The sequence below is a fragment of the Ranitomeya imitator genome, chromosome 1, assembly GCF_032444005.1.
Source record: "Ranitomeya imitator isolate aRanImi1 chromosome 1, aRanImi1.pri, whole genome shotgun sequence".
NCBI classification, from domain to species: domain Eukaryota; kingdom Metazoa; phylum Chordata; class Amphibia; order Anura; family Dendrobatidae; genus Ranitomeya; species Ranitomeya imitator.
This window is the reverse complement of record NC_091282.1, coordinates 46,834,263-46,861,322: the sequence shown is the minus strand read 5'-3', so window position 1 is coordinate 46,861,322 and position 27,060 is coordinate 46,834,263. Positions and strand designations below refer to the sequence as shown.

The following is a 27,060-nucleotide window of genomic DNA, read 5'->3' as shown; positions in this document are numbered from 1 at the left end:
AGTACAGATAATTGTGGTCCCCACTGATCCCAATACAGATTCTTGTGGTGCCCACTGATCCCAGTACACAATGACTCTTTGTTTCCTTTCCCTTAGCTAGTTTTTACCCATGTGCACAGAGTGTCTCCTCGTAATTACAAGATGCAGAATCGTGTTCATCAGGAGCTGTAGTTCCTGACTGATCTCCACGTTTCATATCTATAATGGAGCCATGGGTAAAATGACAAATTCTTATGTGTTGACAATTTAAAGAATTGGGGGAAGCTCCAGGTTTTTGAGCATTTTGACATCATAACTAAAGACATTCCTGTCACCTTCAAGCAGCTCTGTCCCCAACTTATTTACCTTGAGAAAAAAAGGATGGGGCATGCTGAATTCCAACTGACCGATCCCCTCTTTTCTCCCACAATCTACTAACACGGTAAAGTAGGAAGACACCTCCATGGTTGGCGAGTTGTTAAAACTTTTGTAGGTTTAGCAGACATTTCTCTAATATGTATTGTGGGTACCGAAAGCATTCAGACCCCTTTAAATTTTTCTCTCTTTGTTTCATTGCAGCCATTGGTAAATTAAAAAAAGTTCATTCTTTTCACATTAATGTGAAATTTCACATTAATGTGAAATTTCACATTAATTAAAGTTCATTCTTTTCACATTTGGGCACCGGTGCTCAGGAAGGATATAATGGAACTAGAGAGAGTACAAAGGAGGGCAACAAAATTAATAAAGGGGATGGGAGAACTACAATACCCAGATAGATTAGCGAAATTAGGATTATTTAGTCTAGAAAAAAGACGACTGAGGGGCGATCTAATAACCATGTATAAGTATATAAGGGGACAATACAAATATCTCGCTGAGGATCTGTTTATACCAAGGAAGGTGACGGGCACAAGGGGGCATTCTTTGCGTCTGGAGGAGAGAAGGTTTTTCCACCAACATAGAAGAGGATTCTTTACTGTTAGGGCAGTGAGAATCTGGAATTGCTTGCCTGAGGAGGTGGTGATGGCGAACTCAGTCGAGGGGTTCAAGAGAGGCCTGGATGTCTTCCTGGAGCAGAACAATATTGTATCATACAATTAGGTTCTGTAGAAGGACGTAGATCTGGGTATTTATTATGATGGAATATAGGCTGAACTGGATGGACAAATGTCTTTTTTCGGCCTTACTAACTATGTTACTATGTAATGTACACTCTGCACCCCATCTTGACTGAAACAAAAACAAATGTAGTAATTTTTGCAAATTTAATAAAAACTGAAATATTACATGGTCATTAGTATTCAGACCCTTTGCTCAGACACTCATATTTAAGTCAGATTCTGTCCATTTCCTTGTGATCCTCCTTGAGATGGTTCTACTCATTCATTGGAGTCCAGCTTTGTGTAATTAACCTGATAGGACTTAATTTAGAAAGGCGCACACCTGTCTATATAAGACCTCACAGCTCACAGTGCATGTCAGACCAAATGAGAATCATGAGGTCAAAGGAACTGGCCAAGGAGCTCAGAGACAGAATTGTGGCAAGGCACAGATGTGGCCAAGGTTACAACAGAATTTCTGCAGTACTCAAGGTTCCTGAGAGTACAGTGGCCTCCATAATCGTTAAATGGAAGAAGTTTGGGAACACCAGAAGTCTTCCTAGACCTGGCTGTTCAGCAAAATTGAGCAATCGTGGGAGAAGAGCCTTTGTGAGAGAGGTAAAGAATAGTGATGAGCGAATATACTCGTTACTCGAGATTTCTCGAGCACGCTCGGGTGTCCTCCGAGTATTTTTTAGTACTTGGAGATTTAGTTTTTCTTGCCGCAGCTGAATGATTTACATCTGTTAGCCAGCATAAGTACATGTGGGGATTCCCTAGCAACCAGGCAACCCCCACTTGTATTTATTCTGGCTAGCAGCTGTAAATCATTCAGCTGGGGCAAGAAAAACGAAATCTCTGAGCGCTAAAAAATACTTGGACGACCCCCGAGCATGCTCGAGAAATCTCACGTAACAAGTATATTCGCTCATCACTAGTAAAGAACCCCAAGATCACTGTGGCTGAGCTCCAGAGATGCAGTAGGGAGATGGGAGAAAGTTACACAAAATCAGCTATCACTGCAGCTCTCCATCAGTCTGGCCTTTATGGCAGAGTGGCCCGACGGAAGCCTCTCCTCAGTGCAAGACATGTGAAAGCCCGCATAGAGTTTGCTAAAAAACACATGAAGGACTCCCAGACTATGAGAAACAAGATCCTCTGGTCTGGTGAGATGCAGATAGACCTTTTCGGTGATAATCCTAAGCGGTATGTGTGGAGAAAACCAGGCACTGCTCATCACCTGCCCAATACAATCCCAACAGTGAAACATGGTGGTGGCAGCATCATATGCAATGGGGGTGTTTTTTAGCTGTAGGGACAGGACGACTGGTTGTCATTGAAGGAAACATGAATGCGGCCAAGTACATAGATATCCTGGATGAAAACCTCTTCCAGAGAGCTCTGGACCTCAGACTTGGCCGAAGGTTCACCTTCCAACAAGACAATGACCCTAAGCACACAGCTAAAATAACAAAGGAGCGGCTTCAGAACAACTCTGTGACCATTCTTGACTGACCCAGCCAGAGCCCTGACCTAAACCCAATTGAGCATCTCTGGAGAGACCTGAAAATGGCGTCCACCAACGTTCACCATCCAACCTGACGGGACTGGAGAGGATCTGCTAGGAAGAATGGCAGAGGATCCCCAAATCCAGGTGTGAAAAACTTGTTGCATCATTCCCAAGAAGACTCATGGCTGTACTAGCTCAAAAGGGGCTTCTACTCGATAATGAACAAAGGGGCTAAAGACTTATGACCATGTGATATTTCAGTTTTGTTTTTGTTTTTTTTTAATAATTTTTTTGTTTTTCAGTCAAGATGGGGTGCAGAGTGGTCTCCACTTTCCTATGTATACTAGAGGCAAATTCACACATACAAATACAAATTCAAAAACACATGTAGCACACCACTAACACATTGAAGATACAACTCTGGCTGCAGGTCGCACTTCCCACTCACAGACTAGACATAGTGCATGCACACTACTAACGCACTGGACACAGGGCACACACCTCTAACGCACTGGACACAGGGCACACACCTCTAATGCACTGGACACAGGGCACACACCTCTAATGCACTGGAAACAGTGTACACACCACTAATGCACTGGACACAGGACAAACACCTCTAACGCACTGGACACAGGACACACACCTCTAACAAACTGGACACAGGACACACACCTCTAACGCACTGGACACAGGACACACACCTCTAACGCACTGGACACAGAACACACACCTCCATGCACTGGACACAGGACACACCTCTAACGCACTGGACACAGGGTACACACCTCTAACGCACTGGACACATGACACACACCACTAACACACTGGATACAAGGCACTCACCTCTAACGCACTGGACACAGGGCACACACCTCTAATGCAGTGGACACAGGGTACACACCTCTAATGCACTGGACACAGGGCACACACCTCTAATGCACTGGACACAGGGTACACACCTCTAATGCACTGGACACAGGGTACACACCTCTAATGCACTGGACACAGGGTACACACGTCTAATGCACTGGACACAGGGCACACACCTCTAACACACTGGACACAGGGTACACACCTCTAACGTACTGGACACAGGGCACACACCTCTAATGCACTGGACACAGGACACACACCGCTAACGCACTGGACACAGGACACACCTCTAACGCACTGAACACAGCACACACACCTCCATGCACTGGACACAGGACACACACCTCTAACGCACTGGACACAGGATACACACCTCTAATGCACTGGACACAGGACACACACCACTAACACACTGGATACAAGGCACTCACCTCTAACGCACTGGACACAGGGCACACCTCTAATGCACTGGACACAGGGTACACACCTCTAATGCACTGGACACAGGGTACACACCTCTAATGCACTGGACACAGGGCACACACCTCTAATGCACTGGACACAGGGCACACACCTCTAATGCACTGGACACAGGGCACACACCTCTAATGCACTGGACACAGGGTACACACCTCTAATGCACTGGACACAGGGCACACACCTCTAACACACTGGACACAGGGTACACACCTCTAATGTACTGGACACAGGGCACACACCTCTAATGCACTGGACACAGGACACACACCGTTAACGCACTGGACACAGGACACACACCTCTAACGCACTGAACACAGCACACACACCTCCACGCACTGGACACAGGACACACACTGCTAACACACTGGACATAGAGCACACATCACTACAGCACTGGACACATGGCATACATCACTAGCGCACTGGACACATGGCACACACCACTAACGCACTGGACACAGGGCACACATCACTATGGCACTGGACACATGGCATACATCACTAGCGCACTGGACACAGGACACATATCACTATGGCACTGGACACAGGGCACACATCACTATGGCACTGGGCACACACCTCTAACGCACTGGACACATGGCACACAACACTAACGGACTAGATACACGGCACACACCACTAGCGCATTGGATACATGGCACACACCACTAATGCACTGGACACAAGGTACACACCACTAATGCACTGGACACAAGGCACACACCACTAACGCACTGGATACACGGCACACACCACTAACACACTGGACAGATGCTGAAGATCAGGAACATTTCCCAGTCTGTACAGCAGATATGGAGCCTATAATGTGCACCAAACCCTTGCGATTACCACATTCCCACAGTATTGAGCGCTGATAAAATATCGAGGACGTCAGAGTTTCCACATATAAACAAACCGCAATGGCAGAGATCTATTGTCACGTCTTCTCCCAGCGCGACACCCACAAGGCATTTCTACCAACCAGTATTTCTCGTTGTGCCTGTAAAGATTGTGAACAAAGTTCATTTTCTCCATTCCTCATATAAAAATAACCAGTGTGACATGAGCAAAAGCAAATAACGTGACAGATGAAGCGTCCGGATGGAAGTGGACAAAGCAAACACATGTTGCAATAGGTGGAAACTCCTATGTCAGAACCCATTTGATAGATTTTACCCAACCTACTAATATTAAGTTGTGCAGGTGCAGCAGAGCTGAACTTGTTATCTCACTTGGTAACTCTCGTCCTAGACATACCAGCTGTGTACACCAATGGGATTGCAATATTTCATGTAGTATTAAATAATGATTACAATGCCTTGAAAAAGTATTCATAGCCTGTGAACTTTTCCACATTTTTTCCCGTTACACCCACAACTATTAGTCATATACCGTACTCCACAAATCTGGCCTTTATGGAAAAGTGGCAAGGAGAAAGCCATTTTTTTTTTAAAGCAAGCCATAAAAAGTCCTGTTTCCAGGAAAGTCATGTAGGGGGACACGGAGAGCTTATGGAAGAAGGTGTCTGATCAGAGGAGTACAAAGTAGAACTTTTCGGGCTAAATGCAAAACGCTATGTGAGGAGGAAAACTAACACTGCATATTACCTGAAAACACCATCCCCACTTTCACACATGGTGGTGGCACAGTATGCTGCTGTGGGGAGGCTTTTCTTCAGCAGGGGCAGGGAAGCTGTGACCAGCAATCTGTCCCAGTGTCTGACTCCAGCATATTGCCCCCAGTGTGTCCAGCAATGTGCCCCAGTGTCCAGCATTGCCCCCAGTGTGTCCAGCAATCTGCCCCAGTGTGTCCAGCAATCTGCCCCAGTGTGTCCAGCAATCTGCCCCACTGTGTCCAGCAATCTGCCCCAGTGTGTCCAGCAATCTGCCCCAGTGTGTCCAGCATATTACCCCCAGTGTGTCCAGCATATTACCCCCAGTGTGTCCAGCAATCTGCCCCAGTGTGTCCAGCAATCTGCCACAGTATGTCCAGCATTGCCCCCAGACAGTGTCCAGCAATCTGCCCCAGTGTGTTCAGCATATTACCCCCAGTGTGTCCAGCATATTACCCCCAGTGTGTCCAGCATATTACCCCCAGTGTGTCCAGCATATTACCCCCAGTGTGTCCAGCATATTGCCCCCAGTGTGTCCAGCATATTGCCCCCAGTGTGTCCAGCATTGCCCCCAGAAAGTGTGTCCAGCAATCTGCCCCAGTGTCTCCAGCATTGTCCCAGTGTCTCCAGCAATCTGCCCCAGTGTCTCCAGCAATCTGCCCCAGTGTCTCCAGCAATCTGCCCCAGTGTCTCCAGTATTGCCCCCAGTGTGTCCTCCAGCAATCTGCCCCAGTGTCTCCAGTATTGCCCCCAGTGTGTCCTCCAGCAATCTGCCCCAGTGTCTCCAGTATTGACCCCAGTGTGTCCTCCAGCAATCTGCCCCAGTGTCTCCAGTATTGCCCCCAGTGTGTCCTCCAGCAATCTTCCCCAGTGTCTCCAGTATTGCCCCCAGTGTGTCCTCCAGCAATCTGCCCCAGTGTCTCCAGTATTGCCCCCAGTGTGTCATCCAGCAATCTGCCCCGTTAGCTTATCAAAAAAACAAAAAAAAAAAAAAACAGTCTCCTCACCTGTCCGCGCTCCAGGCGGCGAGCTCCTTCCAGCAGCGCACAATGACGTCAGACGCCGGCGACGTGTGCGCTGCGGCCGACATCAGCTGCCAGCCTCCAATTGGCTGGCGGCTGTTGTTGTTAACTATTGATGTGCGGGTGCGCGCCCGCACATCAATAGGAAACCGCCGCAGCGCCGGAAGGGGCCCGGTGAGCAGATGAGAAGGGGCCCAATGCGGGCCCCCTCTCTCTGCCCACCGGATCCGGGGGCACATACATGCCGGCCCGGCGGTGGGCATTCACAGACACAGACGATTAGTGGAGGGTCAATCTGTGCGGCAGCGCAGGGCCCCCCCAGACCACTGGGCCCTGGGCTACCGCCCATATTGACCCTCTGATAATCCGCCCCTGTCCAGGAACCCACCACACCTGATGCGCGTTTCGCCGTGAAATGCTTCATCCAGGGGTGATGGAATACTAGAAAAGTGACTATTTAAGATGCCACGAGCCAATGGCCAAAGAGTAGTTTAAATCAGAGAGAACCTGTTCAGGTGTAAGTGGAATCGCCACCTCCTGCTGCAGTTTGTTTGATGCCATTGCCATGAGAGTGCCTAGGTGAAAACGAGGGTATGCAACTACCCCACGCCGTCTTATGAATCGTATGACCTCACCGGAAGAAGACTCCGATCACGTGACCATGATCAGAATGAATCACGTTATTCAATTCCAAAACAAAGAGCTGGTATACAGGCGTTAGTGATGTGTTCGGATAAGGTGTTATATGAGCATGCTTGGGTGCTAACCGAGGGTTTTCGCGTGCTTGAAAAATATGTTTGAGTCCGTGCGGCTGCATGTCTCGTGGCTGTTCAACAGCCGCAACATATGCAGGGATTGCCTAACAAGCAAGAAATCCCTGCACGTATCGCTGCTGTCGAAGAGTCGCGAGACATGGAGCCGCGGGGACTCGAACATATACTATTCAAGCACGCCGAAGTCATGGGAAAAATATATATACCAATATAGTAAGAGATATAAATTACTCCATAAAGTTAACTAGTATGCTAAATAAATATGAAGTGTCACGTGCATAAAGAAAAAATATACACCTCAAGAAAACATATAAAACGTGTCCAATAACGCAGATGTGTGTGATGTGATACAGTGACCAAATACACAATACGAAGAAAGTGACAAATAGCAAGTGAAAAGTGACAAAGAAGTCAAAACAAATCAATAAAGAAAGAACAAATACTTTCCAAAAAGTTTTTATTGAATAGTGCCAGGATAATAAATGAAATAATCACCACCAACAAATATAAAAATTAGACAAAGGTAACACAAGTAATCACAAAATGCAGTATATAAATAATGGTCTTTATTATTATTAAGGGAAAAAGAAATCCAAACCTACAGGGTCCTGTGTGAAAAAGTGATAGAACTATATAAAAGAAGAATGTTTGTAAAATAAAAAATATAGCAGCAAGTTCATATAGGGATATATTATTCTTGAGTAGAATTATTCATAAGTGCGAAATAGGAACCTTTAGATTCACACACACATATATATATATATATATATATATACAGTGGGGCAAAAAAGTATTTAGTCAGTCAGCAATAGTGCAAGTTCCACCACTTAAAAAGATAAGAGGCGTCTGTAATTTACATCATAGGTAGACCTCAACTATGGGAGACAAACTGAGAAAAAAAAATCCAGAAAATCACATTGTCTGTTTTTTTAACAATTTATTTGCATATTATGGTGGAAAATAAGTATTTGGTCAGAAACAAACAATCAAGATTTCTGGCTCTCACAGACCTGTAACTTCTTCTTTAAGAGTCTCCTCTTTCCTCCACTCATTACCTGTAGTAATGGCACCTGTTTAAACTTGTTATCAGTATAAAAAGACACCTGTGCACACCCTCAAACAGTCTGACTCCAAACTCCACTATGGTGAAGACCAAAGAGCTGTCAAAGGACACCAGAAACAAAATTGTAGCCCTGCACCAGGCTGGGAAGACTGAATCTGCATTAGCCAACCAGTTTGGAGTGAAGAAATCAACAGTGGGAGCAATAATTAGAAAATGGAAGACATACAAGACCACTGATAATCTCCCTCGATCTGGGGCTCCACGCAAAATCCCACCCCGTGGGGTCAGAATGATCACAAGAACGGTGAGCAAAAATCCCAGAACCACGCGGGGGGACCTAGTGAGTGAACTGCAGAGAGCTGGGACCAATGTAACAAGGCCTACCATAAGTAACACACTACGCCACCATGGACTCAGATCCTGCAGTGCCAGACGTGTCCCACTGCTTAAGCCAGTACAAGTCCGGGCCCGTCTGAAGTTTGCTAGAGAGCATTTGGATGATCCAGAGGAGTTTTGGGAGAATGTCCTATGGTCTGATGAAACCAAACTGGAACTGTTTGGTAGAAACACAACTTGTCGTGTTTGAAGGAAAAAGAATACTGAGTTGCATCCATCAAACACCATACCTACTGTAAAGCATGGTGGTGGAAACATCATGCTTTGGGGCTGTTTCTCTGCAAAGGGGCCAGGACGACTGATCCGGGTACATGAAAGAATGAATGGGGCCATGTATCGTGAGATTTTGAGTGCAAACCTCCTTCCATTAGCAAGGGCATTGAAGATGAAACGTGGCTGGGTCTTTCAACATGACAATGATCCAAAGCACACCGCCAGGGCAACGAAGGAGTGGCTTCGTAAGAAGCATTTCAAGGTCCTGGAGTGGCCTAGCCAGTCTCCAGATCTCAACCCTATAGAAAACCTTTGGAGGGAGTTGAAAGTCCGTGTTGCCAAGCGAAAAGCCAAAAACATCACTGCTCTAGAGGAGATCTGCATGGAGGAATGGACCAACATACCAACAACAGTGTGTGGCAACCTTGTGAAGACTTACAGAAAACGTTTGACCCCTGTCATTGCCAACAGAGGATATATTACAAAGTATTGAGATGAAATTTTGTTTCTGACCAAATACTTATTTTCCACCATAATATGCAAATAAATTGTTAAAAAAACAGACAATGTGATTTTCTGGATTTTTTTTTCTCAGTTTGTCTCCCATAGTTGAGGTCCACCTATGATGTAAATTACAGATGCCTCTCATCTTTTTAAGTGGTGGAACTTGCACTATTGCTGACTGACTAAATACTTTTTTGCCCCACTGTATATATATATATATATATGCAACACGGACTTTCAACTCCCTCCAAAGGTTTTCTATAGGGTTGAGATCTGGAGACTGGCTAGGCCACTCCAGGACCTTGAAATGCTTCTTACGAAGCCACTCCTTCGTTGCCCTGGCGGTGTGCTTTGGATCATTGTCATGTTGAAAGACCCAGCCACGTTTCATCTTCAATGCCCTTGCTGATGGAAGGAGGTTTGCACTCAAAATCTCACGATACATGGCCCCATTCATTCTTTCATGTACCCGGATCAGTCGTCCTGGCACCTTTGCAGAGAAACAGCCCCAAAGCATGATGTTTCCACCACCATGCTTTACAGTAGGTATGGTGTTTGATGGATGCAACTCAGTATTCTTTTTCCTCCAAACACGACAAGTTGTGTTTCTACCAAACAGTTCAAGTTTGGTTTCATCAGACCATAGGACATTCTCCCAAAACTCCTCTGGATCATCCAAATGCTCTCTAGCAAACTTCAGACGGGCCCGGACTTGTACTGGCTTAAGCAGTGGGACACGTCTGGCACTGCAGGATCTGAGTCCATGGTGGCGTAGTGTGTTACTTATGGTAGGCCTTGTTACATTGGTCCCAGCTCTCTGCAGTTCACTCACTAGGTCCCCCCGCGTGGTTCTGGGATTTTTGCTCACCGTTCTTGTGATCATTCTGACCCCACGGGGTGGGATTTTGCGTGGAGCCCCAGATCGAGGGAGATTATCAGTGGTCTTGTATGTCTTCCATTTTCTAATTATTGCTCCCACTGTTGATTTCTTCACTCCAAACTGGTTGGCTAATGCAGATTCAGTCTTCCCAGCCTGGTGCAGGGCTACAATTTTGTTTCTGGTGTCCTTTGACAGCTCTTTGGTCTTCACCATAGTGGAGTTTGGAGTCAGACTGTTTGAGGGTGTGCACAGGTGTCTTTTTATACTGATAACAAGTTTAAACAGGTGCCATTACTACAGGTAATGAGTGGAGGAAAGAGGAGACTCTTAAAGAAGAAGTTACAGGTCTGTGAGAGCCAGAAATCTTGATTGTTTGTTTCTGACCAAATACTTATTTTCCACCATAATATGCAAATAAATTGTTAAAAAAACAGACAATGTGATTTTCTGGATTTTTTTTTCTCAGTTTGTCTCCCATAGTTGAGGTCTACCTATGATGTAAATTACAGACGCCTCTTATCTTTTTAAGTGGTGGAACTTGCACTATTGCTGACTGACTAAATACTTTTTTGCCCCACTGTATATATATATCTTTGTAATAACTACGGAGCAATTAGTCGCGTCTTACGGCTCCAATTAATGCACCAAGTAATGAGTTTGCACATCGCTGCCTGCTGGAGTTTGAACAGATAATGGTGACCTGCTTAGATTTGTCCTAAATATTATGCTATACATTTACAAATAATCTAAAAATGATGCAATATCATATTTAAAGAATCTTTAAGAAATACTGAATGGTATAAAGTGTAACTATTTTGAGCAATGTTGATAATCTGTATCTGTATTGTGTCTGGTGTCACATTAGCAGCATGAGTAACGATCGGACAATTAGTGAGGATGCGGAAACCCCAGATGACGAGGAGCTTCCCTACAGCGATGATGAGACGGACAATGAGTTGGACAGTCCGCTGTCACTTCCAGATGGAAGTCAAATTATCTTATGTGAAGAGCAGGATCGGACGACCAAAGGTAAGTGAGCACTGTAAGTCCGACGCCTGGGAAACAATCAGCAAGCCTATCAACAGGCACTGAAGAGTGCAGCTCTGGGGTATAATACAGCATGTAACTCAGGATCAGTAATGTATGTACACAGTGACTGCACCAGCAGAATAGTGAGTGCAGCTCTGGAGTATAATACAGAATGTAACTCAGGATCAGTAATGTAATGTATGTACAAAGTGACTGCACCAGCAGAATAGTGAGTGCAGCTCTGGGGTATAATACAGGATGTAACTCAGGATCAGTAATGTAATGTATGTACAAAGTGACTGCACCAGCAGAATAGTGAGTGCAGCTCTGGGGTATAATACAGCATGTAACTCAGAATCAGTACAGGATCAGTAATGTAATGTATGTACACAGTGACTGCACCAGCAGAATAGTGAGTGCAGCTCTGGAGTATAATACAGGATGTAACTCAGGATCAGTAATGTAATGTATGTACACAGTGACTGCACCAGCAGAATAGTGAGTGCAGCTCTGGAGTATAATACAGAATGTAACTCAGGATCAGTAATGTAATGTATGTACAAAGTGACTGCACCAGCAGAATAGTGAGTGCAGCTCTGGGGTATAATACAGCATGTAACTCCGAATCAGTACAGGATCAGTAATGTAATGTATGTACACAGTGACTGCACCAGCAGAATAGTGAGTGCAGCTCTGGAGTATAATACAGGATGTAACTCAGGATCAGTAATGTAATGTATGTACACAGTGACTGCACCAGCAGAATAGTGAGTGCAGCTCTGGAGTATAATTCAGGATGTAACTCAGGATCAGTAATGTAATGTATGTACACAGTGACTGTACCAGCAGAATAGCGAGCACAGCTCTGGAGTATAATATAGGATGTAACTCAGGATCAGTAATGTAATGCATGTACACAGTGACTGCACCAGAAGAATAGTGAGTGCAGCTCTGGGCTATAATACAGGATGTAACTCAGGATCAGTAATGTATGTACACAGTGACTGCACTAGCAGAATAGTGAGTGCAGCTCTGGAGTATAATACAGGATGTAACTCAGGATCAGTAATGTAATGTATGTACACAGTGACTGCACCAGCAGAATAGTGAGTGCAGCTCTGGGGTATAATACAGGATGTAACTCAGGATCAGTAATGTAATGTATGTACACAGTGACTGCACCAGCAGAATAGTGAGTGCAGCTCTGGAGTGTAATACAGGATGTAACTCAGGATCATTACAGGATCAGTAATGTAATGTATGTACACAGTGACTGCACCAGCAGAATAGTGAGTGCAGCTCTGGAGTGTAATACAGGATGTAACTCAGGATCATTACAGGATCAGTAATGTAATGTATGTACACAGTGACTGCACCAGCAGAATAGTGAGTGCAGCTCTGGAGTATAATACAGGATGTAACTCAGGATCAGTAATGTAATGTATGTACACAGTGACTGCACCAGCAGAATAGTGAGTGCAGCTCTGGAGTGTAATACAGGATGTAACTCAGGATCATTACAGGATCAGTAATGTAATGTATGTACACAGTGACTGCACCAGCAGAATAGTGAGTGCAGCTCTGGGGTATAATACAGGATGTAACTCAGGATCAGTAATGTAATGTATGTACACAAAGACTGCACCAGCAGAATAGTGAGTGCAGCTCTGGAGTATAATACAGGATGTAACTCAGGATCAGTAATGTAATGTATGTACACAGTGACTGCACCAGCAGAATAGTGAGTGCAGCTCTGGGGTATAATACAGGATGTAACTCAGGATCAGTAATGTATGTACACAGTGACTGCACCAGCAGAATAGTGAGTGCAGCTCTGGAGTATAATACAGGATGTAACTCAGGATCAGTAATGTAATGTATGTACACAGTGACTGCACCAGCAGAATAGTGAGTGCAGCTCTGGGGTATAATACAGGATGTAACTCAGGATCAGTAATGTATGTACACAGTGACTGCACCAGCAGAATAGTGAGTGCAGCTCTGGAGTGTAATACAGGATGTAACTCAGGATCATTACAGGATCAGTAATGTAATGTATGTACACAGTGACTGCACCAGCAGAATAGTGAGTGCAGCTCTGGAGTATAATACAGGATGTAACTCAGGATCAGTAATGTAATGTATGTACACAGTGACTGCACCAGCAGAATAGTGAGTGCAGCTCTGGGGTATAATACAGGATGTAACTCAGGATCAGTAATGTAATGTATGTACACAGTGACTGCACCAGCAGAATAGTGAGTGCAGCTCTGGAGTATAATACAGGATGTAACTCAGGATCAGTAATGTAATGTATGTACACAGTGACTCCACCAGTGACACTTAGAGTAACTCCTGTAGGAACTGAGGATGGGGCATGTTAAAATTCAACAAGCTCTACCCTTCTTTTTGTTACATCTGACATTCTGAGAATATAAAATTATTCTGTTGATTTTACCAGCATTGGACTCCGCACCCCAGGATAGTCAACATAATCCAACCATCGTTGCTGAGGGTTCACTGCCTGATCCATAACACGGGGTCACATACTTTCCCCTGGATGGCAAATTCCTCTTTAGTTTCTAGGTTTTTTTCTGGTTTTTTCCTTGGTCATAAAATCTTTTGTGTTTTTTTTTTTCCAGGAGGAAATTGGAAAGTAAAAGCCAATGATCCAAATTTCTACAATCAGCCGGAATTCATGAAGAAAAAGTTTTTCTGCCTGAAGAGAAGCAAATACGCGGTAGGTTTCTCTGTTTGTTCTTACGGTAATGTTTTCTGCACCTTCCCTCTTGGCACATGGGCCATAGTGGGTCAGAGTTGTGCCCACACCCGGGAGGGTGACGTGGGCTGATAACAACCATGAATCGCTCGTGAACCAGGAAGGTCTTTATATAACCCAAAGCAAACAAGGCAGTGACATCAGGTTCACTGCTGATGTGGACTCAACGTAGGACACACCCGCGATTGTACCGCGACGGCACAGTCTGTGAGGCTGGCAGTACACCGGGACTGTACACCTAGCCCTAGGGCCCGATTGTAAAGCCACATCCTGTATTGAGTATATTGAGGCTTCTCCAGACGGAGTAGCTTGTGCCAGATCTGTCCACCGTTTGAGTCCGTGACCTCAGGCAGGTCCATCACATATCTGTGAAAATGATGGATCTTAGAATTAGGAGATATTACAGGATGAAGGTCTAGGACGGGGACATTATTACTGGATAAGGGCCAGGACAGAGACATTATTATAGGAAAAAGGTCCAGGATGAGGAACATTATTACAGGAAGGGGTCCAGAATGGGAGACATTTTTACAGGATGAAGGTCCAGGACGGGGACATTATTACAGGATGAAGGTCCTGGATGGGGAACATTATTACTGGATGAGGGCTGGGACTGGGACATTATTACAGGAAGAGGTCCAGGATAAGGGCCATTATTGCAAGAAGGGGGTCCAGAATGTTACAGGATGAAGGTCCAGGATGGGGGACATTATTTTTAGGAAGGCAGTCCAGGATGAGAAACGTTTATTACAGGAAGAGGGTGTCTCCTGCACCCGCTTATACTTACCTGTCCCCGGCGTCCCGGCGCGGCTCTCCTGCAGCGTCCTCTCTCCCGACCTCTGCTGGTCGTCGGGCGCGTGCACACGTCAGGTTCTCTTCTGTGCGTGCGCACCTCTAACCTCTTCTGGCTCCTTCTGTCCGGTCCTCTCTATCGTCCTGGAGGACTCTCTTCACCCGGAAGTAAGGTGCTGAGTTTCTATTTCTTCCTCTCTGCATCTCACCCCTGTGCCTCTTGATCCCTTGTGTCTTTCTAGTGCTCCAGGCCGCACGTGTGTTCAGTGCATCTACTGTTCTCTTATTCTGTGCTCTGCTTTCTCTCCGCAGAACCTCTCAGTACTTGACACTGTGTTTCCGCAGTCCCTGTCGCTCTGCAGTTCCTTGTGTCCCTTTAGTCCCCGTCACTCTTCTGTTTCTGTGCTCCCGCAATCCCTGTGTCTTTGCAGCCCCTGTGCTTCTGCAGTTCCTGCCTCCCTGCCGTCCCTGTGTCTCCCCTGTGCTCCAGTAGTCACTGTCTCCCAGCGGTCTCTGTTTCTCTACAGTCCTGAGTCCCTGTGGAACTCCGTCTGTCCTTTGTCTCTTCCATTCCCGCCAGTCTTAGTTTCTCTTTTACTCCTCACGGTCCTGACTCACCGTTCTTTTCTCCCCTTTTTCTCGCCTAGGTCCCTCCGGCTTCCGTGGCGATAGTCCCTCACGGTCCTGCCCCTAACTCTCTCTGTATAGGGGGAGGTCTATCTGGTCAGCCCGCCCGTGGGGGGATCGTCGTCACGTTCTAGTGGGTCCACTCTTTCTACCTTGGTATTCTCACAGAGGGGCCAGAATGGGAGACATTTTTACAGGATGAAGGTCCAGAACGGGACATTACTACAGAATGGGAGTCAGGATAGGGACATCATTACAGAATGGGGGATATTATTACAGGATGGGAGACAAAATGGGGGACATTATTACAGGATGGTGGCCAGGATAGGGACATTATTACTGCATGAGGGCCACGACAGGGGCATTATTACATTATACGGGCCAGGATAGGGGACATTATTATAGGATTTTGGTCACTATTACAAGATGGTTGCTAGTACGGGGAACTTATTACAGGATGAAGCCAGGCCAGGACTGGGGACACTATTACAGGATGGAAGCCAGGACTGAGGCCATTATTACAGGATGGGGACATTATCACAGGATGGAAGCCAGCACGGGTGACATTATTACAGGATAGGTAACATTATTACAGAATGGGGGGCAGGACAGGGACATTATTACAGGATAGGTCCAAGACAGGGGACATTATTACAGGATGGAAGACAGGACTAGGGATATTATTAAAGGATGGGGTCAAGACAGGGGACATTAATACAGAATGGTGGCCAGTACGTGGAACAGTGGACTGGAAGAGGGATATTATTACAGGATGGGGAAATGGACAGGGGACATTATTACAGGATGGGGCCAGGACAGGGGACATTAATACAGGAAGGGAGAGAGGATGGGGGACATTATTACAGGATGGGGTCCAGTACGGGAGACATTATTACAAGATGATGACCAGGACGGGGACCAGGATGGGAAAATTATTACAGGATGGAGGCCAGAATGGGGTACATTATTACAGGATAGGATGGGAGTCAAAACAGGGAGTTCTGATTCCCTGGATAGGGATGGGAGTCAGACATTATTACAGGATGTGGGGCAGGACGGGGGACATTTTTCGAGGATGGGGCCAAGGCAGTGGACAATATTACATGATGGAAGACAGGACTGGGGACATTATGAATGCATGGGGGTCACTACTACAGGATGCGGACCAGGACAGGAGACATTATTATGTCTGTGGGACATTTTTCCAAGAATGGGGCCAAGACAGGGGACATTATTACAGGATGGTGACCAGTTTGGGGAACATTATTTCAGGATGGTGGCCAGCAAGGGGGACATTATTACAGGATTGGGGCTAGTACGGGGGACATTATTACAGGAAGGTGGTCAGTACGGTGGACATTAGTACAGGATGAGGGCCAGGACGATGGACATTATTATAGGAAAGGGGTCAGTACCGGGGACATTATTACAGGATATGGGCCAGGATCGGGGACATTATTATAGGATTGGGCCAGGACGGTGGACATTATTACAAGGGCCCAGATTAGGGCTCCAGTGCATATTTTGTAGTGGGGCTCATGGGACTCCTCTGTGTGTATGGATCATTGAAAGTCTGTGGATAGGTTCACAAGAGCTAATAAAAAAGAATCACCAGTTTCATGCAGAAAACATGGATGATATTTTTCTCACGTGTCATCCATGTGAAATCCATTTTTAAACAGCAGCAATCATAACATATTTACAAGTCCGAATGCAGCTTCCCATGTTACACAATTGCAATTTATCAGTAAAAAACACATGCTATACTATGGCTCCAAATGGCATCAGATTTTTTTTTTTGCTTCTCCATAGACTTGAATGGGTGAGTCTCATCTAACGTACAGACGAAATTCGTGCAATCAGTGTGCTGTCTGAGAAAAAAAGGCAGATTCCACATGGAAGTGTCACACGGATGTAGCCTAAAACTGAGATAAGACCCTCTTGCAGAGCATTTTGGTTGTCTAAGTCTTCCATATATCCCATTGATAAGAAAAAACACCATGTATAACTATATAGCTTCCCATGTATGGTGGGGGTACCAGGAGCCAGGCTCTGTGGTGTCTCCCATATGAAAGGTGGGTGCAGGACTTGGAAGAGGGGTAGGCAGGGTAGGTATCCGCTTATGGCACTGTCTCCTGCCTCCCCGAGAGGGGGCCATTGGTGCAAAAAAAAAAAAAAAAAAAGTACCTTGGCTGAATGTCTGCGGCGACCCTGCATCTTCCTCTGCCCGCAGACATTCAGCTCATTGACGGCCAGGGTGCAGGCATGGAGGTGAGCAATGTCAGTCACTGACACCACTCACCCCTCTCTGTCCTGCGCCCCCGGCTGTTGCTTCCTCCCTGCTCTCAATTGGATTTGCGTCTATGTGTCCGAATCCCTTTATCTGTTTAATTTCCATTACGGCATCTGTCAAATGATGGACACTTCAGCTTTAGCCAGTCTCTTTTGAGCCTCAACCCTAGGGTACATCACTTTTTTGGTAAAGAGGGGGGCACTTTAGGGGTCCTCTTATCTTAGTCTCTGACCCATTCCTTTACCCGGGTGCTGAGGGTTCATCAGAGTGGGGGGAGGAGCACCATCAGATCTTCTGCTAGGAGGTTATGATGACTATGAATGAAAATGTCTAGAAAATCCAAAGATCATTGCTCTGTAAGTCGGGCATAATGCACATGTGACATCTATCCAATATTTCGCTCCATTGGTCCATATTTGGGTCCATAAATCAGCTAAAAAAGACAGATAAAAGATTTACGAAACTCTCCTGCCAAAGCATCATAGCAGGCTGACTGACAAATTCTCAATTACCTCATTCTTCAGCCAGCAATAGTCAGAGCAGCACAGGGGCAAAAGGTGAAACATTTTTCATGAAACCCAACTGCAAAAATTATTTGAGCAAACCCAAAAAAATTGTCCCCAAAGATGGACATCATCTATCCGTAGACTGAGGTGACAAATCAGACATGTATTATCTATTGAAAGCATCAACCTATGTTGCACAAGAGATGGAAGAAGGGTAGGGTGGGCATCAGGGACGTACAGGAGGGACTGTTGTCATGCACTTAGTACAATATGTCAGCCGACTGTCGCACCATCTTCTGAAACCTCTAACGTCCGTTTCCTCTAGAGCCCAACCAAAATGGTGGTGATGAACGCAGAAATTAAGAAAATATGGGCATTTGTGTACGGGAATAAAATAGTCATTAGGACCCTTGACCCACATGTCCACCAAAAGCACACAATGGCGTGCAAGTACTAAAAATGGGGATTAGATGGGACCCTAAACACGTACAGCTCTGGCAAAATTTAAGAGACCACTGCACAGTTTTATAAAACTCAGCTTCTCTACGTGTCTGACGGCCATTCCATTCCAGTGTCAGTTGAATTCCAACCAGAGTACACCTCATTCTACTTAATGTGCTTCTGATTAGGTGATCATCTGAACCAAATCTTATTTAACGAAGGAAAGTATAAAAAACCCTGTTGTGGTGTTCACAAGCCTCTTGCAATAGGACAGGCTGGATGGCAAAACAAGTGCTAGTAATATCCCAAAAGTAATAGGAATGAAAAAATAACTTTTAACCATGTCAGAGGAGTTGAAAAGAGAAGTCTTGAGTGAGGAATAAAAGGGCTCAATTCTGGCTTTAGTAGCAAAGGGACACAGTGAACGTCATGTTGCCTTCATCCTTAAAATTTCTAAGACGGCAGTTAATTACAACAAGGTCAAGCAGCAGACATTGAGGACAACAAAGTTACAGACCAGCAGAGGATGAAAATGACTCTCCACTGACCGGGATGACTGTCATCTTATTCGAATATCACTCAGCAACCGCAGGATGACATCAAGTGATCTACAAAAGGAATGGCAAATGGCAGCTGGGGTGAAGTGCACGGCAAAAACAGTTCGTAACAGGCTCCTAGAGGCAGGACTCAAGTTATGTAAAGCTAGAAAAAAGCCTTTCATCAATAAGAAGCAAAGGAGAGCCAGGCTGAAGTTTGCCAAAGACCATAGAGGACTGGAGTAAGGTAATCTTCTCTGATGAGTCTAATTTTCAGCTTTGCCCAACACCTGGTTATCTAATGGTTAGACAGAGACCTGGAGAGGCGTACAAACCGCAGTGTCTTGCACCCACTGTGAAATTTGGTGGAGGATCGGTGATGATTTGGGGATGCTTCAGCAAGGCTGGAATTGAGCAGGTTAATATTTGCGAAGGACGTATGAATCCAGCCGCATGCAAGGTTATCCTGGAAAAAACAGTTGATTCCTTCTGCTCAGACAATGTTCCCCAACTCTGAGGACTGTTTTTTTCCAGCAGGACAATGCACCATGCCACACAGCTAGGTCAATCAAGGTGTGGATGAAGGACCACCACATCAAATCCGTGTCATGGGCAGCCCAATCTCCAGACCTGAACCCCATTGAAAACCTCTGGAATGTAATCAAGAAGATGATGGATAGTCACAAGCCAACAAACAAAGAAGAACTGCTTACATTTTTGCACCAGGAGTGGCATAAGGTCACCCAAAAGCAGTGTGAAAGACTAGTGGAAAGCATGCCAAGACGCATGAAAGCTGTGATTAACCCCTTCATGACCCAGCCTATTTTGACCTTAAAGACCTTGCCGTTTTTTGCAATTCTGACCACTGTCCCTTTATGAGGTAATAACTCAGGAACGCTTCAACGGATCCTAGCGGTTCTGAGATTGTTTTTTCGTGACATATTGGGCTTCATGTTAGTGGTAAATTTAGGTCAATAAATTCTGCGTTTATTTGTGATAAAAACGGAAATTTGGTGAAAATTTTGAAAATTTCGCAATTTTCACATTTTGAATTTTTATTCTGTTAAACCAGAGAGATATGTGACACAAAATAGTTAATAAATAACATTTCCCACATGTTTACTTTACATCAGCATAATTTTGGAAACAAAATTTTTTTTTGTTAGGAAGTTATAAGGGTTAAAATTTGACCAGCGATTTGTCATTTTTACAACGAAATTTACAAAACCATTTTTTTTACGGACCACCTCACATTTGAAGTCAGTTTGAGGGGTCTATATGGCTGAAAATACCCAAAAGTGACACCATTCTAAAAACTGCACCCCTCAAGGTACTCAAAACCACATTCAAGAAGTTTATTAACCCTTCAGGTGCTTCACAGCAGCAGAAGCAACATGGAAGGAAAAAATGAACATTTAACTTTTTAGTCACAAAAATTATCTTTTAGCAACAATTTTTTTATTTTCCCAATGGTAAAAGGAGAAACTGAACCACGAAAGTTGTTGTCCAATTTGTCCTGAGTACGCTGATACCTCATATGTGGGGGTAAACCACTGTTTGGGCGCACAGCAGGGCTTGGAAGGGAAGGAGCGCCATTTGACTTTTTGAATCAAAAATTGGCTCCACTCTTTAGCGGACACCATGTCACGTTTGGAGAGCCCCCGTGTGCCTAAAAATTGGAGCTCCCCCACAAGTGACCCCATTTTGGAAACTAGACTCCCCAAGGAACTTATCTAGATGCATAGTGAGCACTTTGAACCCCCAGGTGCTTCACAAATTGATCCGTAAAAATGAAAAAGTACTTTTTTTTCACAAAAAAATTCTTTTAGCCTCAATTTTTTCATTTTCACATGGGCAACAGGATAAAATGGATCCTAAAATGTGTTGGGCAATTTCTCCTGAGTACACCAATACCTCACATGTGGGGGTAAACCACTGTTTGGGCACATGGTAAGGCTCGGAAGGGAAGGAGCGCCATTTGACTTTTTGAATGAAAAATTATTTCCATCGTTAGCGGACACCATGTCGCGTTTGGATAGCTCCTGTGTGCCTAAACATTGGCGCTCCCCCACAAGTGACCCCATTTTGGAAACTAGACCCCCCAAGGAACTTATTTAGATGCCTAGTGAGCACTTTAAACCCTCAGGTGCTTCACAAATTGATCTGTAAAAATGAAAAAGTACTTTTTTTTCACAAAAAAATTCTTTTCGCCTCAATTTTTTCATTTTCACATGGGCAGTAGGATAAAATGGATCATAAAATTTGTTGGGCAATTTCTCCCGAGTACGTCGATACCTCATATGTGGGGGTAAACCACTGTTTGGGCACACGGCAGGGCTCGGAAGGGAAGGCGCACCTTTTGACTTTTTGAATGGAAAATTAGCTCCAATTGTTAGCGGACACCATGTCGCGTTTGGAGAGCGCCTGTGTGCCTAAACATTGGAGCTCCCCCACAAGTGACCCCATTTTGGAAACTAGACCCCCCAAGGAACTTATCTAGATGCATATTGAGCACTTTAAACCCCCAGGTGCTTCACAGAAGTTTATAACGCAGAGCCATGAAAATAAAAAATAATTTTTCTTTCCTCAAAAATGATTTTTTAGCCTGGAATTTCCTATTTTGCCAAGGATAATAGGAGAAATTGGACCCCAAATATTGTTGTCCAGTTTGTCCTGAGTACGCTGATACCCCATATGTGGGGGTAAACCACTGTTTGGGCGCACGGCAGGGCTCGGAAGGGATGGCACGCCATTTGGCTTTTTAAATGGAAAATTAGCTCCAATCATTAGCGGACACCATGTCACGTTTGGAGAGCCCCTGTGTGCCTAAACATTGGAGATCCCCCAGAAATGACACCATTTTGGAAACTAGACCCCCAAAGGAACTAATCTAGATGTGTGGTGAGGACTTTGAACCCCCAAGTGCTTCACAGAAGTTTATAACGCAGAGCCATGAAAATAAAAAAAAAAAATTATTTTCTCAAAAATGATCTTTTAGCCTGCAATTTTTTATTTTCCCAAGGGTAACAGGAGAAATTTGACCCCAAAAGTTGTTGTCCAGTTTCTCCTGAGTACGCTGATACCCCATATGTGGGGGTAAACCACTGTTTGGGCACATGCCGAGGCTCGGAAGTGAAGTAGTGACGTTTTGAAATGCAGACTTTGATGGAATGCTCTGTGGGCGTCACGTTGCGTTTGCAGAGCCCCTGATGTGGCTTAACAGTAGAAACCCCCCACAAGTGACCGCATTTTGGAAACTAGACCCCGAAAGGAACTTATCTAGATGTGTGGTGAGCACTCTGAACCCCCAAGTGCTTCATAGAAGTTTATAATGCAGAGCCGTGAAAATAATAAATACGTTTTCTTTCCTCAAAAATAATTATTTAGCCCAGAATTTTTTATTTTCCCAAGGGTTACAGGAGAAATTGGACCCCAAAAGTTGTTGTCCAGTTTCTCCTGAGTACGCTGATACCCCATGAGTGGAGGTAAACTACTGTTTGGGCACACGTCGGGGCTCAGAAGGGAAGTAGTGACTTTTGAAATGCAGACTTTGATGGATTGGTCTGCGGGTGTCACGTTGCGTTTGCAGAGCCCCTGGTGTGCCTAAACAGTAGAAACCCCCACAAGTGACCCCATTTTAGAAACTAGACCCCCCAAGGAACTTATCTAGATATGTGGTGAGCACTTTGAACCCCCAAGTGCTTCACAGACGTTTACAACGCAGAGCCGTGAAAATAAAAAATCATTTTTCTTTCCTCAAAAATTATGTTTTAGCAAGCATTTTTTTTGATTCACAAGGGTAACAGGAGAAATTGGACCCCAGTAATTGTTGCGCAGTTTGTCCTGAGTATGCTGGTACCCCATATGTGGGGGTAAACCACTGTTTGGGCACACGTCAGGGCTCGGAAGTGAGGGAGCACCATTTGACTTTTTGAATACGAGATTGGCTGGAATCAATGGTGGCGCCATGTTGCGTTTGGAGACCCCTGATGTGCCTAAACAGTGGTAACCCCTCAATTCTAACTCCAACACTAACCCCCCCACACCCCTAACCCTAATCCCAACTGTAGCCATAACCCTAATCACAACCCTAACCACAACCCTAATTCCAACCCTAACCCTAAGGCTATCTGCCCACGTTGCGGATTCGTGTGAGATATTTCCGCACCATTTTTGAAAAATCGGCGGGTAAAAGGCACTGCGTTTTACCTGCGGATTTTCTGCGGATTTCCAGTGTTTTTTGTGCGGATTTCACCTGCGGATTCCTATTGAGGAACAGGTGTAAAACGCTGCGGAATCCGCACAAAGAATTGACATGCTGCGGAAAATACAACGCAGCGTTTCCGCGCGGTATTTTCCGCACCATGGGCACAGCGGATTTGGTTTTTCATATGTTTACATGGTACTGTAAACCTGATGGAACACTGCTGCGAATCCGCAGCGGCCAATCCGCAGCCAAATCCGCACAGTGTGCACATAGCCTAATTCTAAAGGTATGTGCACACGCTGCGGAAAACGCTGCGGATCCGCAGCAGTTTCCCATGAGTTTACAGTTCAATGTAAACCTACGGGAAACAAAAATCACTGTGCCCATGCTGTGGAAAAACTGCACGGAAACGCAGCGGTTTACATTCCGCAGCATGTCACTTCTTTGTGCGGATTCCGCAGCGGTTTTACAACTGCTCAAATAGAAAATCGCAGTTGTAAAACCGCAGTGAAATGCGCAGAAAAACCGCGGTAAATCCGCCATAAATCTGCAGCGGTTTAGCACTGCGGATTTATCAAATCCGCAGCGGAAAAATCCGCAGAGGACCAGAATACGTGTGCACATACCGAAACCCTAACCCTAGCCCTAACCCTAACCCTAACCCTACCCCTAACCCTACCCCTAACCCTACCCCTAACCCTACCCCTAACCCTAACCCTACCCCTAACCCTACCCCTACCCCTAACCCTACCCCTAACCCTATTCTAACATTAGTGGAAAAAAAAAAATTTCTTTATTTTTTTATTGTCCCTACCTATGGGGGTGACAAAGGGGGGGGGTCATTTATTATTTTTTTTATTTTGATCACTGAAATATAATTATCTCAGTGATCAAAATGCACTTTGGAACGAATCTGCCGGCCGGCAGATTCGGCGGGCGCACTGCGCATGCGCCAGCCATTTTGGAAGATGGCGGCGCCCAGGGAGAAGACGGACGGGACCCCGGCTGGATCGGTAAGTATGATGGGGTGGGGGGGGGGACCACGGGGGGGGATCGGAGCACGGGGGGGGAATCGGAGCGCGGGAGGGGTGGAACGGAGCACGGGGGGCGTGGAACGGAGCACAGGGGGGCTGGAATGGAGCACGGGGGGGGTGGATCGGAGTGCAGGGGGGGTGATTGGAGCACGGGGGGGTGATTGGAGCACGGGGGGAGCGGACAAGAGCACGGGGGGGAGCGGAGCACTGGACGGAGGGAAGCCGGAGCAGTGTACCGGCCAGATCGGAGGGCTGGGGGGGACGATCGGTGGGGTGGGGTGGGGGCACATTAGTATTTCCAGCCATGGCCGATGATATTTCAGCATCGGCCATGGCTGGATTGTAATATTTCACCCGTTATAATAGGTGAAATATTACAAATCGCTCTGATTGGCAGTTTCACTTTCAACAGCCAATCAGAGCGATCGTAGCCACGAGGGGGTGAAGCCACACCCCCTGGGCTAAACTACCACTCCCCCTGTCCCTGCAGATCGGGTGAAATGGGAGTTAACCCTTTCACCCGGCCTGCAGGGCCGCGATCTTTCCATGACGCCACATAGGCGTCATGGGTCGGATTGGCACCGACTTTCATGACGCCTACGTGGCGTCAAAGGTCGGGAAGGGGTTTTAAACATCATGGTTATTCCACAAAATATTGATTTCTGAACTCTTCCGGAGTTAAAACATTAGTATTGTTGTTTCTAAATGATTATGAACTTGTTTTCTTTGCATTATTTGAGGTCTGCAAGCAATGCATTTTTTTGTTATTTTGACCATTTCTCCTTTTCAGAAAAATAAATACAAAATGTATTGCTTGGAACTTCAGAGACATTATACCTAAAAAACTGCTTGAACACTAGAATCAATCATAAAACATAATACAAAAAATCAGATTCATAATAAACACAACTTTATTGAGGACGCCAATCATAAATACAATAGACATGATAAAAATATATGACAAATAATTAAAAACAAGGGGAGCAGGGCATCACATATAATATAAATATAATCTATGATAGGATAAGGAGAATATCATAGGCAAAAATGTAATTAATAAAGTGGTAGGAATATAATAAATCCAGATGGTGCTAGAAAAAGTATATATAAAAAATACATAAATAGAAAAGTGCTCAGCACATATAACGCGGTATATATACAGTATGTGTTTACAAGTACCGCAAAGTGCCAAAGTGCAAATAATAATCTATAACTTTCTCCATAGGAGGAAAAGATTAGGTAGATATACTAACCAGGATTCATCCTATACGTGGTGCCACCTCTACGCCCCACTCCAACGCGCGTTTCACACGTCACTTCGTCGGGGAGTGATGATGATGATATCCTATCATAGATTATGTTTATATTATATGTGATGCCCTGCTCCCCTTGTTTTTAATTATTTGTCATATATTTTTATCATCCTTCACAAAAAGTGTGATCTAAGAAATAATTTGATCTCCACTATGGTACTATGGTAAAACTATCAATTTTATTGAACATAGTAAGTAAAAACATATATAAAAATATGAGCTACTACATATTTTAATTTAATTAAAAAGGGCCACTGGCACTTTTGTATGCCCCAGTATATGGATATTAGAGAGTTTAACATTATCTGTACTTATTGTACTTCCATGCATGCAGGCATTTTTTATCATGGTCTATTGGGTTATATGTGTTCTAATGTCTAGCCTAGTCTTTTGTGTTTACCTATGGCAATATAGTCCCTCCTTTTGAGGATTTGCACCTTTCTTATATGTAGTAACTCATATTTTTATATATGTTTTTTACTTACTATGTTCAATAAAATTGATAGTTTTACCATAGTACCATAGTGGAGATCAAATTATTTCTTATATCACACTTTTTGTGAAGGATATCTAGTTAGTGGTACCTCTGCCCTTCGTTTGGGGGGGCAATATCTTGCAATATGTAGAGCGATTGTTTGTGTATATATATATATTTTTATCATGTCTAGTGTATTTCTGATTGGCGTCCTCAATAAAGTTGTGTTTATTATGAGTCTGATTTTTTGTATTATGTTTTTATGATTGATTCTAGTGTTCAAGCAGTTTTTTAGGTATAAGGTCTAGTTGACTACTTGAACCATATTTGCATATTTATTAGGTTATTTACAGTATACTCCTTTTTTTGGTTTAACTTCGGAGACATGTTGTCAGTAGTTTATAGAATAAAAGAACAATTTACATTTTACTCAAAAATATACCTATAAAGAGAAAAATCAGACAAACTTAACATTTTGCAGTGGTCTCTTAATTCTTGCCAGAGATGTATCTATATGGGGTCCTAATGGCTGCCCTGGGGATAGTGCTCAAAAAGATATCCATAGATGGTACAATACAACCACACGTAATATCTAACGAAGGGCAGATGGACTAGGG

General features: G+C 44.8%; 1 protein-coding gene across 3 annotated transcripts in view; it reads left to right on the top strand.

Annotated features, from left to right (window-relative positions):
- The window catches only part of ATP8B1 (ATPase phospholipid transporting 8B1), a 143,651-nt gene that overhangs the window by 18,412 nt on the left and 98,179 nt on the right, over positions 1-27,060 (top strand). For 2 of the 3 annotated variants that reach the window (XM_069746045.1, XM_069746043.1), the window contains exons 2-3: positions 11,277-11,440; positions 14,083-14,180. In XM_069746045.1, the coding sequence (XP_069602146.1) occupies positions 11,281-11,440; positions 14,083-14,180 (258 nt within the window). In that variant the 5' untranslated portion in view covers positions 11,277-11,280. The remainder of the gene's footprint in view (positions 1-11,276; positions 11,441-14,082; positions 14,181-27,060) is intronic. The other variant, XM_069746044.1, reaches the window with a different exon arrangement.